The sequence below is a fragment of the Corylus avellana genome, chromosome ca4 (genome assembly GCF_901000735.1).
Source record: "Corylus avellana chromosome ca4, CavTom2PMs-1.0".
Lineage (NCBI taxonomy): Eukaryota > Viridiplantae > Streptophyta > Magnoliopsida > Fagales > Betulaceae > Corylus > Corylus avellana.
The window spans coordinates 33,294,302-33,306,731 of record NC_081544.1 but is presented as its reverse complement, the minus strand read 5'-3'; the positions used below and the strand labels follow the sequence as shown (position 1 = coordinate 33,306,731).

At 36.3% G+C, this 12,430-nt stretch overlaps 2 protein-coding genes and 1 non-coding gene across 3 annotated transcripts; all 3 read right to left on the bottom strand.

Annotated features, from left to right (window-relative positions):
• Positions 1–1,757: 1,757 nt before the first annotated feature.
• On the bottom strand, positions 1,758–1,830 carry TRNAR-ACG (transfer RNA arginine (anticodon ACG)). The gene has a single exon. It is a non-coding gene; the product is annotated as a tRNA-Arg (tRNA).
• Positions 1,831–2,243: 413 nt separating this feature from the next.
• LOC132179791 (snakin-2-like) lies at positions 2,244–3,300 on the bottom strand. The gene is made up of 4 exons (XM_059592568.1): positions 3,005–3,300; positions 2,847–2,885; positions 2,702–2,741; positions 2,244–2,589 (listed from the first exon to the last, which is right to left on the bottom strand). Exons 1-4 carry the CDS (start codon positions 3,056–3,058, stop codon positions 2,405–2,407), a joined length of 318 nt encoding a protein of 105 aa, XP_059448551.1. The 5' UTR covers positions 3,059–3,300; the 3' UTR covers positions 2,244–2,404.
• A 1,075-nt stretch (positions 3,301–4,375) lies between these two features.
• On the bottom strand, positions 4,376–10,830 carry LOC132179650 (uncharacterized). The gene is made up of 18 exons (XM_059592407.1): positions 10,674–10,830; positions 10,274–10,586; positions 9,553–9,765; positions 9,096–9,154; positions 8,779–8,916; positions 8,348–8,422; positions 8,163–8,246; positions 7,999–8,060; positions 7,752–7,821; positions 6,783–6,858; positions 6,547–6,677; positions 5,775–5,834; positions 5,591–5,665; positions 5,344–5,448; positions 5,176–5,271; positions 5,009–5,089; positions 4,827–4,928; positions 4,376–4,719 (listed from the first exon to the last, which is right to left on the bottom strand). The coding sequence occupies exons 1-18, from the start codon at positions 10,713–10,715 to the stop codon at positions 4,651–4,653; spliced, it is 1,851 nt and encodes a 616-aa protein (XP_059448390.1). The 5' UTR covers positions 10,716–10,830; the 3' UTR covers positions 4,376–4,650.
• Positions 10,831–12,430: the final 1,600 nt, after the last annotated feature.

Here is a 12,430-nt window from a genome sequence, read left to right as displayed (position 1 = left end):
CAATTGTTTTTTTTTTGTTTTTGTTTTTGTTTTTGGAAAATACATTTTTTTTTTAATTTTAAAAAAAATTAAATAGGTGCCACGTGTCAATATTTGATTGGTTCTCATGGAATTCCGTTAAGTCAACTAACGGTCAACTGACGGAGGACTAACTTGGTCTATTATCAAAACTACAGGGACCTCCTGTGATAAAAACAAAACTTCAGAAAGAAAAAAATAAAGTTGGCAAACCCTAGGGGAGTCTGACGTATTTAACCCTTTTTTCTTTTTTTTTTAGTTTTTTATTAAGGGCAATTTTGTGTTTTATAAATTTTGTAGGGGTGTAAGGGATATTTCATATGTTTTATCATTTTATATTTGATCAAATATCTAAGGTTTAAAATTTATCAAATCACTTCCAATATTATCAAATGAATCTCTCCGTACCCCCATCGATCGACATTCACTATATGTCCATCTACATGGGTCGTTACAAGTGAATATCTAGCCCCAATTCCGAGCGGGCAGATATTTGAATATGCTATCTACTCATAAATGGGTGAGTAGCGGTATAGAATAATGAGTGATGGATATTATCCGCTGCCCACATATATAAATATATAAAACAACGTTATTTTAAAAGTGGACGTGTTTCTAGTAGGAACTAGAACCCTTCCATGCTATCCCTTTCGTTTGGTTACGTACCCTTTTCTATGCTACGCGGTATGAACGTAGAGAGTTAAAAAGGAAAAACCTTTCTGGGCCCCCTGTGCCGCTAAAGTCCGATGAGAAGACACTCCATCACTCATCACTAAAGTAGATGAGTTGAATATATTAAAGTTATTATATATGAGCCTCGCTGTCATACACATAGACATCACTAGATTGATTGGCTTTCAAAAATGTCTGGTATATAGAGTACCATACGTAGACATCATTGTCCCTCTCAAGTCTCAATCAACTCCAGTGAGAATCCCTTTCCAATGCAAGTAGGCAAACACAGGTAACTTCTTCCTCATTCATCAAACAAACAAAGTGAGGGTACTAAAAACTGAAAACCCTTTGTCGATAAGCCAATATCCTTAATTTGAATCCCATTAAGTTGGTCGTAACACGCCAGCACTTGATCTTACAATGAAAAAACATAATGAAGTAAAGATAAATTTCATTTTAACCCAATTATTAAATTATACCTTTATATAGTATTCGCAATAGCAATATGCCCATATAATATAAGGAGAGTAACGAATTTTTGAATGGAATAATTAAACATTTAAAAAAAAAAAAAAAAAAACACTTTATAGGACCTAGTCAATTAATTTCATATTAATCTTGGCCTATTTTATTCATTCTACTCCATTTTCTTTTGCTTGTCCCACTTGTCTTCGGTTGGCTAACTAAAATTGGGAAATTAGGCACGTTATATACCTGACGAGGCCGGCCACGTGCAAGAACAAGTGAAAGTAGAAAAACTGCATTCGTGAAGCTTATGATACTAATGCTGCACGGCACGAACATGTCTTAGTAACTTTAATTTGTATTTGTCATGCATGATGCAGCAAAAGAAACATCAAAATTGAATTTGTACGCTAACCAGTAACCAGGAGGAAATATCTCTGGACGACCTTAAGACAACTAGATCGAATCTAGTTTTTCTAGTTTTCATAAAAGAAACCAAATCCTTTACGTGAAAACCTTCTTCCAGCAAACTGATCAATCGATGTTACCAAACAGAGAAGAGTCGAAGACGAAAACAAAAACATTTGATAATAGACGGACGACTCCACTGGGGATCGAACCCAGAATCTCTGGTTTCGTAGACCAGCGCCTTATCCATTGGGCCATGGAGTCACGTTGACCTCAACTCAATTCTATCTATAGTGGCAGCGTATCGGATAGTTACTAATCAAAGAGGGGAAAAAGATACCGCGCGCTTCTCTTGGTCCTCTTGGGCATTGGCTGCAAGCCTACAACCACTGAGTTACTGACATCTCCTTCCAGATAAGACATTGCACTTTGGTTTGGGCCAGCCTATACTATTAATTTGATCTGAAATTGTCCATGTTTTCGAATATCCAGCCCAATGTCCAACATATTTCGTTGATGAAAGAGAGAACCTTGCACTTGAGGAAATATGGATTTTTTTTTTCTTAAATAAAAAAAATTTAGAGTGAAACAAAAATGAATTATTTTATTATTTAGATTTTGTTTTGTTGTATCCATGCTGCTATTTAAGAGTAATAATTAATTTATATAATATTATAACGAAGAAGGCATATAAAAAAGAAAAAGAAACTACAAGTGTTTTTTTCTTCTTCATTACATTGAGAAAGGAGTCGCAGATAGGATACGATGGATCCAGAAAGAGCAACAGACATATATGGCAAAAAGAGAAGGGTTTGTTTAGATTCAGAAGTTGGGCTAATTAAGGGCACTTGGGCTTGTTGCCATGAGTGGTCATGTCGGTGTAGCACCTCCCACACATTTCCCTGTTCCCAGAGATCCCCGGCGGAACACACTTGCACCTTGCACAGCACGTGCCACACGCTCTGCTGCACACGTTTGGCCTCGAGTGTAAACTGCACCTCACCTTGCACAACCGTCCACAGTCTGCAATAAATTAATAATACACCAACAATATTAATATATAAAACCACCTTAACCTAGGCCTAATCTCCTTATAAGAAATAGATGGTACGTATATATATATATATATATATACCCACGAAAGGCAAAAGCCTTCTATTAGCTCCTTTCACCTCCTGAAAAAAATAAGCATATTAATCGTTTGGAAAAAAAAAAGAAAAGAAAAAGAAAACATATAATAATAAAGAGAAGGTGGTGGGGGATATTGACGAATATTAAACCTGGGTTTGCCGGTTTTCGATTTTGGCATCAGATGAAACCTGGAAACACATATACTAAAATGATCAGAAAAATGAAACAAATGCACGCATATATGATCATTTTTTTGTTAGGTAATTTTTTGAAGTGCGTCGCAGAAGGGAAACTCCCTCTACTCTACCTGGGCTCCGCAAAAGAGCAATACCGCCATTACAAGAAGCAAGCGTAACGCCATTTGTTACGAGTAGGAGCACTGGAAGTATATATGGTATCAGTCAAAGAGCGAGAGAGGAGCTGAGGGAGCGAGAGAGGAGCACTGGCACAAGTTACTATCATAGTATCACTATTGTCTATTGAGTTCAGAGCAGTGCCTTTCTTTAAATAGCCTGTTCTTCATGACATAATTACAAAAATCGCCCAATGCCATTTTTGAAGAGGAAAAACAGCGTTGTGATTTATCTTTTCAAGGAAGGCTCCCGAATCCATGTTCCACTCTCGACCAGAGTCCCAATTTATTTCATACTTTACTGCTCATCAATCCAATCTCTCTCTCTCTCTCTCTCTCTCTCTCTCTCTCTCCCCTTTCCCATGCAAATGTTAACAAAGCAAGAGGTGGCAGTTTCTCAGGCTGACATGATTTTGTCTCAGTGTGCATGCACTCTCTTTCTAAGTCTATCTCTTTTCACTCTCCACATACGCCAGATTGCCCGTCATGGCGTCATGCATCATCTTGTCTCTTCTAGAGGCATCAGTAATTAAGCCAAAAGATGAAGTGTAAATATTCTATAATTATGCAGTCTCAACTAACATTTATATCAGTTTATGTTCACAAAATAATTTCAATAGTTATTTAGATCGTTACTTCAACAATATAAGATAATTAAGAAATAAAAATACAATAGATACGCATTATTCAAAGAAAAGTATCGCAAGGGTTCTTTTCTTATGGAATAGGTGCAAGGTGGGCCGAGTTGTAATTGACACTTGGTGTAGTGGGCCTTCTGTCAATGTTGGCAAATTAGAGTTCGGTTAATATTAAAGCCCAAAGTGCAGCCTTTTTTTTTTGGGTAGGGGGGGGTGTGGGGAAAGGGCAAAAGGAAATACACGGGGGATTATAAAGGCCGATCCTTTCCACTTATGAAGGTGATTATCTTCCAATTATCTCGGTCGTCAAAAGCGTTGATTCTTTTTCTGATTCGAATTTTATTTCTAATCGTAAGACATTTATGCTAAACATTACCAAATCGGGGTTTCCCCATTTAAACATATCTCGATGGACCATCAGGTTCATGATGCCAAAACATAAGGTTCTAGAGATGGCTGTGCATTCTCAAATCTAGGCTAACACCGTATTAAACTAACATAAGCACGGAATTTTGAAGATATAAAGCCAGGATATAGCAAACATCCTCTGATCATTCCAACACAACTGTTTAGCATCACCACCAAAATTTTATACTTGAAAAAAATAATGACGGAATATCAATATCCATCAGTTGAAAGGCAAATTTTATAAGCCCGGTAAGAGGAATAAAATTAACCAGAAAACACCTAAAGCACAACAGAATTCATCGGCAAATTGACAGAAACATGTCAGCTTGTAAACTACAGTTGAATTCTATGACATGACTGAAAACCTGAAGACCAATTAAAGCCACTGATGGGACTTACTATGCTCAATCAATATAAAAATTTCCAAAATTTTTCTCACTACGTTTATTTTAATTGTTGACAAGAATCTTGAGAGTAACTGATACTCGCCGGAAAAAGAATAACCAAAGTACTTTCTTGTTCTAACATATTACCCGCTGAGCATGAATCTTCAACCTAGAAAAAGACATTGACTTCCTTCTCACTCATTTCATAAACGTGGTCTCTTGCATCCGTCAGAGCACTCTGCATGATTAAAGAATTTATTAAGAAACATATGCAGAAGATATTCACAAGTAACAAATAAATAAATAAATGCAAGGTAGGAAAGAATAAAAAGGGAAAAGTTTTACCTGTCCAAATTTTGTCAGGAAGTTATTGGCAAGGTTCAGAGATGTAACTGTCACATCTTCATTAGCCTTTAGCGCTTGAGCAATGGCAAAAGCCCCATCATCCTGCATTCAAAATCAATATAAAATGGTGCTACATACTCCTAGATTGTGACAGCAAATTCAATAACGCATAAAGTCTATACCCTTATTTCATTGAACCCTAAATCTAGCGAAGTTAAAGCTTCATTAACCACTTTCAAGCTGCGAGCTAGGCAAGCTGCACCCTACACAGTGAAAAAGAAAAACATAAGATCAAGTAGCGAAATGGCCCAAATTGCATTAAGAGACATAAATATCAATAGAAACAAACTTCATCTTTAAGTCCATTTGCCCGCAAGTCCAGTACAGATATGGTAGTATTATATTTCAAAGTATCTGCAATGAACTCCACACCCTTTGCTCCTATCTGCAAGACATATTTCCGTGTAAGTACATTTTTTAAAGGTTCTTTAAAACACAAGTCCTACTCTGTAATTACCTGGCACCAACCGAGCTTGAGGGTGCTTATCTTTCCATGAAACTTAAGAACTTCAGATAAAGCCTTTGCCCCATCTGGTCCAATAGGATTATAACTAAGTTCCAACTGCAACGAGAGAGAGAGAAGAAGAGGAAGAGAAGAGAAGAAGAAGAAAGAAGTATCCAACATTAATAATTGAAGAATGAGAAAAAGAGAATGGAAAAATGAAAGGAAAAGAAGAAAAGTGGTAAAAAGATGGAGGACTTACAGTTGTAATTACAGGATTATCTTTCAAAACTTGAGCCATGTCACTGACTCCCTTGGCATGGATGTTATTTCCTCCCTGTCAGATGAAACACTCAGAATTGTCCTCTGAAAAGGCTTGTTGACAATTTCTTTTAAAATATTTGAACCAAATATGTGAAACATGGTAAGAAGTACTCGCTTCTCACCAGGTCTATGGTTGTTATCGTCCGGTTTTGCTTCAAAGCATCTGCAATTTTTTCAGCTCCCTGATAAAGTTTGAAAGTTCAAATCTCAGTATTTGGGCCAGATTATTACATATTATTAAATTTGAATACTTCAAATGTTGAATTGAACTGTAAACAAGAAACTCAACAAGGTCCAAAAGTTAAAATAATTTTATATTCATCTGTCTCTTCCTCTTGTTGGTAAACAAAGCAATAAGAAGCAAACCAATGTGACTACCACTTTGTATTATGACTGAGAGTCGATACTTAGTTTTATACATATCAAGAACTCCTGAGTTATACATATCCAGAACTCCCAAACTCATCATGCCTTCCCATATCCTTACTGTTGGAAGATATGCAAATCCCAAAGTAATACTATTATTAAATCACCACTTATCCAAACTATTTAAACTAATAAGAATAGCAAATGTAATCATTTAATTAATATTTCAACTCACGCGTGGGCTCAAAGTCCCCCTCAACAAGGAAACACAACATGTTAAATCACCACTTATCCCAAAAGTTTAAGCTAATAGGAAGTTTAAGCTAATAGGAGTGAGTGAATTTCATTAATTAATTGATACTCTTAACAAATATAACTCTAGCACAATAAAAAAATTACAGTTTACTGGTGGAACCAATTTGTTGCTAGCTTAGAAATTTTTTACTAAAGTAATTTCAACAAATTAATAGCATGCGACTTCATGGAATTGTGGAATATTAAAGGTCAACTACCAAGAAATATCAGTACCTCGTCACCTATGTCATTCATGTAAAGGTTCAACCATAACAGGTTCTTGCTCTTCTTTACGTATTCAGCAACATGAAAGGCACCTCTTGCGCTAATTGAGTTGTTGCTAATGTCTAGAAGTGTAAGCTTCCCTATAGAGCAAATATGAATGTCAGGATTACAACAGCAGATAGAAATGCAGAGAAAAGAAGCATAAATGTCTGGTAACCAAAAATATGTAACTGGACTGCACAAACCTTTATGCAAAGATAAACCAGACATCAAGGCTCGTACTCCTTCGTCTCCAATAGAATTTCCGTGCAAATGAAGTTCCTGAACATATTCAAGTGAGCATCCATGCTAGTCTTATTTTTAACTTAAGAATAGCGTCTTGCCACACTTTTAAAACTGCCAAGTAAGCACAATATGCAGCTAAAGTGGGCATCATCCATTGTTTTCAAGAAAGACAGTGATCACCAAATCTTAATTAACCATAGTGATATCTGCCAGGCACCTTTTCCCCAAACCCCAACAACAATCAAATCCTGAGGCTGTTGGCCAGTGAAATCAAAATGAAAGTAAATGAAAGCAAAAACATCTAGTTCCTCTTCCTTTGGTCAGGACTCAATAATTTGATTAATTTCTATAATGTTGGTTCTATCTTTTGTAGTTTATTGATAGATGCACACCGAGCACAGGAACACCAAAATCATTATGCAGCTGAAGTTAAAAGTAGGTACTGAAAGATTCCTTTTTTTTTCTTTTTTTCTTTTTTGCATTGGAAGGGCGGGGGGCGGAAAAAAACCAGTGTAGCCAGTCTTACATTAATTAGTACCAAGGGTTTCATTTCAATTATCCTTTTCTTACTATAATTGAGAAAACTTTCAACGTTCATATGCTATGTAAGGATTTATTAAAATTTTAACAATGAATAGATGCAGAACCTATTACTAAATGCCTTGGATAGGACATCCACATCCTCCATTCAGATACACAGTTTTGAATTTATTACGGATCAACTTAGTCAACTATCATTGGCATGTCAGTTTGCTCGTTTAGTTTTGCATAGTATAACTTATTTCCCGCATCTTGTAATCCAGATAACATAACACATAAAATCCCTTCAGGGTCATAAATAATGGTAATGATCATCAACACAATACTGGCATTTTTTTTCTCCAGTGTGGAAAAGAAAGATAAGAAGTGGATGTAAATGAGACTAGTACCCTTAGAGACTTGTTCCCCTCTAGTCCTTTTCCCAAAGCATTAGCCCCTAGAGCACCACCATAGTTGCCACTAAAGAACAAGAAAGCGTCAGAAGAATTTCCAAAGATGCAAAAGGTAAGTGCAGTATTGGAGAAGTTCAATTTTAAGACCATACAAGAGAGCGAGGATAACCAGCCAATTAACATAAGCTTTTTTAGCATATAGGAAAAAAAAAAAAAAAAGACAACAAATGCAAGTTACACTCACTTGAGATGTAGATTTCGTATAGTGTTATTCTCGAGAAGTGCTCCAGCAAGACCAGTGAATCCCTACCTCCATTTTCAAAAACAAAGCACAACCAGAATCAATTTCAACCTTAGTTAATTTTATTTAGAAGTACAGTCCTAGAATATGCCAAGTTAACTGCATACAGAATAGTCGATCATATTGTTGTTGAGTTCAAGAACTCGCAAGCTTGAATTTTTCTTCAACAACTCCGCAACAGCCTTTGCCCCCTGCACAAAAAAGTCAGTGATTCCTAAGGCATATTATTGCAGAAGAGGCTTACCTTCATGTGCAATCAAGGTACAGTTTTTAATGTAAGAAGTAAGCTAACCTCATCACCCAAGTCAGTACTGTTCAGCAGAAGCCTCTGAATAGTAGCATTGTTCATCATTATATCACATAGGCACTGTGAACAAGGATACATCATACAAAATCTAACCTTTAGTGTAATACAATAACGGACAAAGATAGGTAACGAAAACAACAAAATGAACACAATAAGAAACTTCACCACGAGCATTTTGAAAATGTTTGTAGCCAGATACGAAGTGAAAGATCCTCAAGACCATAGGAAAACGCTTATACAGATCTCAAGTAAAGCAACATAGCATGATAGCAGCACATTCACTGATCTAAAAACTTTCTTATCTCGTACTGTTATGCCATGTTCATTTTCCGCACTCAATATAGCATGAAAAATAATATTAAATCTTTAAATAAATGTCAAAATAGATAGTCATTAACAGTGGGCTTTGGGCTGACCTTAACTCCTTCATCTCCAATAGGGTTTCCAGAAAGATCAAGAGTCTTTAACACTATGTTTGATTGAAGAACACCATCAAAGGCTTTAATTCCAGCTGCAGTTATTCCATTTGCAGCAAAACTTACTTCCTCTACAGTCTGAAACACAACTAATATGTTTCTGTAAGTTATAAGAGAACTGTGGTTGCTTCCATATTTGTCAATATAGCAACATAGCACAGTAAAAGTAATGGCATGACAACTAAATGGTCACCACATTAACTTATAGATAGATACAATAAAAACAGAGACTGGAAATAAATGAATAAAGATTGAACCTGATTGTATCCTAAACTCTCAGATAGAAAAAATAGCCCTTCATCTCCAAAGTTGCGCCCTGCCAAAATATTCTTGTATGGTCAAACAACATATTTGTCACAATTGTATGGGTTTCAATACTTGGAAATTATATTGAAGCAATGAATTAATTGTGGTTGACTTCATTTTGCCACCAAGAAGCAATTTTTTTTTAGAAAAGACAAAAAAAAAAAAAAAAAAAAAAAAAAAACAAGAAGTGAAGGGGGCATCAAATGCATACAACAATGCCAGAATAAAAATTGGAAAAAAAAAGGGGGCCCAGGGTGACTCATCAAAAACAGATTAAAAGAGGGGGGGTGGCAGATTTTTCAATTAGAGAATTGTAGAAAAGTTAGCTGACAGTTCAGCTTCTTGTATATGTACTAAAACATCACTACAACGCTTTACTTCATAGTAACCTATATCTATTCAGCATACCTGACAAATCAACACTTCTGAACGTCCTAAGTTCTTTAGCAAATTCATTGATCTTCTGCTTGGACTCCCTATCAATCTTAGCTCTGAGACTGGGTAAAAGATTTGTTCCTGGGGCAAAGGACCATTGCAATCCTTGCGAGGGAGACTTACTTTCAACAGATGAAGACTTCCTTGGCTTTGGAATAAGGAGTTTCTCCACCAATTTCCACAAAACTGTCAGCTGAAGACATAAATTAGTACACCAATTGAGGAACAATACAATAATTTGTGATTGAATCCACAACATTGTGAAATTTAGCTATAAAATGTTACTTCACACATACAATTGCCCCCAAATATTCACTGAGCAGCAACGCATGCACATTTCACTAAAATGCTAATTTCCTGTGAAGTGCATGATCAATTCTAGTAAAGTCACATCAATCTAACTAAAATTCTCTAAATATTAACGCAATTTTCTCCAAGTTTCGCTATGCTAGTTCATTTTTTCACCAATCTTTCGACAATGCCAGCAGATACAAACTTAAAAAATTATGAAACAACAAAAAAAAGCAATCCTAGCTAATAGAAGCATCTAATTTGAGCTCCATTTCACTTCACTATCAACTTATACCTTCACATTGAGTTTAACAATAAACTTTGCCCAAATTGACACACACCCACACACACACAAAAAAAAAAAAGAGCCAGATTCAATAAGCAGTTAAATTCCAATACATACCGAAAGTAACCGCGAAAAACAAACCCGCCGGAGCGACAAACGACGCAACCTGCTTCACCGGAGAGGGTGTCAACTCGCCCTGAGCTTCCCTATAAACTCTACGACCAGTCGACGTGCGCCTCGAACCACCGCCAGCCCTAGAATCGGCCCGAACGACCAAACCTCTGAACCTGAACCTAAAGCATTTCCTTGTGCTTCCAAGCGAAACGGAAACAGAAACCGTTGCGGGTGGGAATCGCAAGCCGCGCGCACGATAGCATGAGCCAGAACCGTTAATAAAACAGGATTGTAGCCTCTGCTTGTTGAGTGAGACCTGAGAATCAAATGGATAGTAAGGCTAGGTATTTGAGCTTAAAAGAGTGGGAGAGAGTAGAGAGTAGAGAGTGAGCGAGGGAATTACCTGCGGGTGAGAGTAGAGAGAGACCGTGGAAGTGGAGCCCATTGGTGGCTGGAGAGGGTCGGAGATTAGATGCGCATAGGGGGTGACAGGTTCTTATCCTGCGCCTTGGTAACGTTGAGAGGGGAGTTTGAAGAGAAGGGACTGAAGGGTTAGGAGGGGGATAGAGCGGCGGGTCTTCTTAATTGTTCTGAAACTGAAAGCACAGTTGGACTACCAGACTCGCAGTCAAAGTCGGACCGGCAAGCTTGGGTATTGGGCCACACGGGTCTCAACTATCACTGGGCCTTACATTAATCCACCCAAAATGAACAAAATGAAAAGAAAGCCAAACTCGATTGAGATCCCCTCAAATTTTTTAAAATATAAGATTTTTATATTTTTAAATATAAGCTATTTATTTTATCTAACGGTCTAAACAAATTTAAAAATTTGTGTTATCGAGTCAAGTGAATTTGACATATTGAAAATTAAAATTAATTACTTCAATAACATACATTTGTTTAGACTGTTAAATAAAATGAAGAGTTCAGATTTTAAAATATAATAATTTCATATTTTAAAAAATTTGAGGAGATCCAAATTTGCCCAAACAACTGCAGCCTAGAGGACCAAAATCCTAGTGAGATTATCGAATATATTGGCCCAATTTCAGAGGTTCAGGATCACGTATCAGAAGTTGTTGGTGACTTTTTCTCGGCAATGCTTTTCGTGTTCTGTTGCCATAGTATTATTGGATGAAATATATTTTATTTGGTGTTCATTTAAATTGAGTGGTTCCGATGTGGCATAAATTGCCTTGGAGGGGTTCAAGAGTTACTGAACCATCTCTTTGGGGGTAGTTAAACAACTTCTTATGGACATACCAACAACCACATTTTTCTCTTTTATTTTCTTTTCTTGTTATCACTATGTTTTTTTTACTAAAACACATTATTATTTTTGTTTCAAATGATAGAATTCGAATTCGGAATTCACACAATTGTATATTGGCAAGATTTTTTCAAAAAAATAAAAAATATCGTTCATGAAGGTGATCAGTGATCCATGTAGAAGAAAGCCAGATGTTTTAGAACTAATACATGGGAAATAGACAGATTCTGTGTCGAAATTACAAATTGAGTCTTTGGAGCTACAGATGTTTTGTAAGTAATATTAATTTGTAATACAAATCTTATATATTGATTACTTTTAGAGTCGGCTGACCTTTAATTAAAGTGATTTTGCTTTTGAAGAGTTATTCAAAAAGTTTTTACTTCGTCTCCAAATCTTTATGTCTAATATATATTCTACTTATTTTGATTGTAGTGACTATATAACTGTGGTGTTTGGATTGATGATTGGTTTGTTTGGGTCTAAAATGTATAGCAACTCAAAGTTGTCTATAGTACAACGTCGTTTCCTCGAGCACACATGCCGTGCCCATGTATAAGTGTAAATGGGATATATATTACATCGAAAGGCCAGAAACATACATAGGTTAATTTGTGCAAATATTTCTAGTATATATTCTCGTGTCACCTTCGCATCAAATGGGTTAACAACTAGGTATAATCGATTTCAACGTCCAATGGCTCATAATATATAATTGAAGGAGCTGGCCGGCTGCTTGGACATTTCTTGCCCATAGCGTACACTAAATAGCCAACTGGCCTAGGCACCTCTTCAATCTATATATAAGGCTATATTACTGAAGCTATAAACCACAATTACCAGCAAACCAACATCGGTGTGCATCATCAAATTAAGGTAATATAAAT

What these genes read in the sequence shown, in the direction of transcription:
- LOC132179791 (XM_059592568.1), bottom strand. Translation starts at nt 3,058, where the DNA reads ATGGCGTTACGCTTGCTTCTTGTAATGGCGGTATTGCTCTTTTGCGGA. An exon ending in TGCTCTTTTGCGGAGCCCAG is followed by an intron (nt 2,886 to 3,004) that starts GTAGAGTAGAGG and finishes ATGTGTTTCCAG; the next exon opens with GTTTCATCTGATGCCAAAAT. An exon ending in AAGGCTTTTGCCTTTCGTGG is followed by an intron (nt 2,590 to 2,701) that starts GTATATATATAT and finishes AATTTATTGCAG; the next exon opens with ACTGTGGACGGTTGTGCAAG.
- LOC132179650 (XM_059592407.1), bottom strand. Translation starts at nt 10,715, where the DNA reads ATGGGCTCCACTTCCACGGTCTCTCTCTACTCTCACCCGCAG. An exon ending in CTCTCTACTCTCACCCGCAG is followed by an intron (nt 10,587 to 10,673) that starts GTAATTCCCTCG and finishes TTTGATTCTCAG; the next exon opens with GTCTCACTCAACAAGCAGAG. An exon ending in TTGGAGATGAAGGAGTTAAG is followed by an intron (nt 8,423 to 8,778) that starts GTCAGCCCAAAG and finishes CCTTGTTCACAG; the next exon opens with TGCCTATGTGATATAATGAT.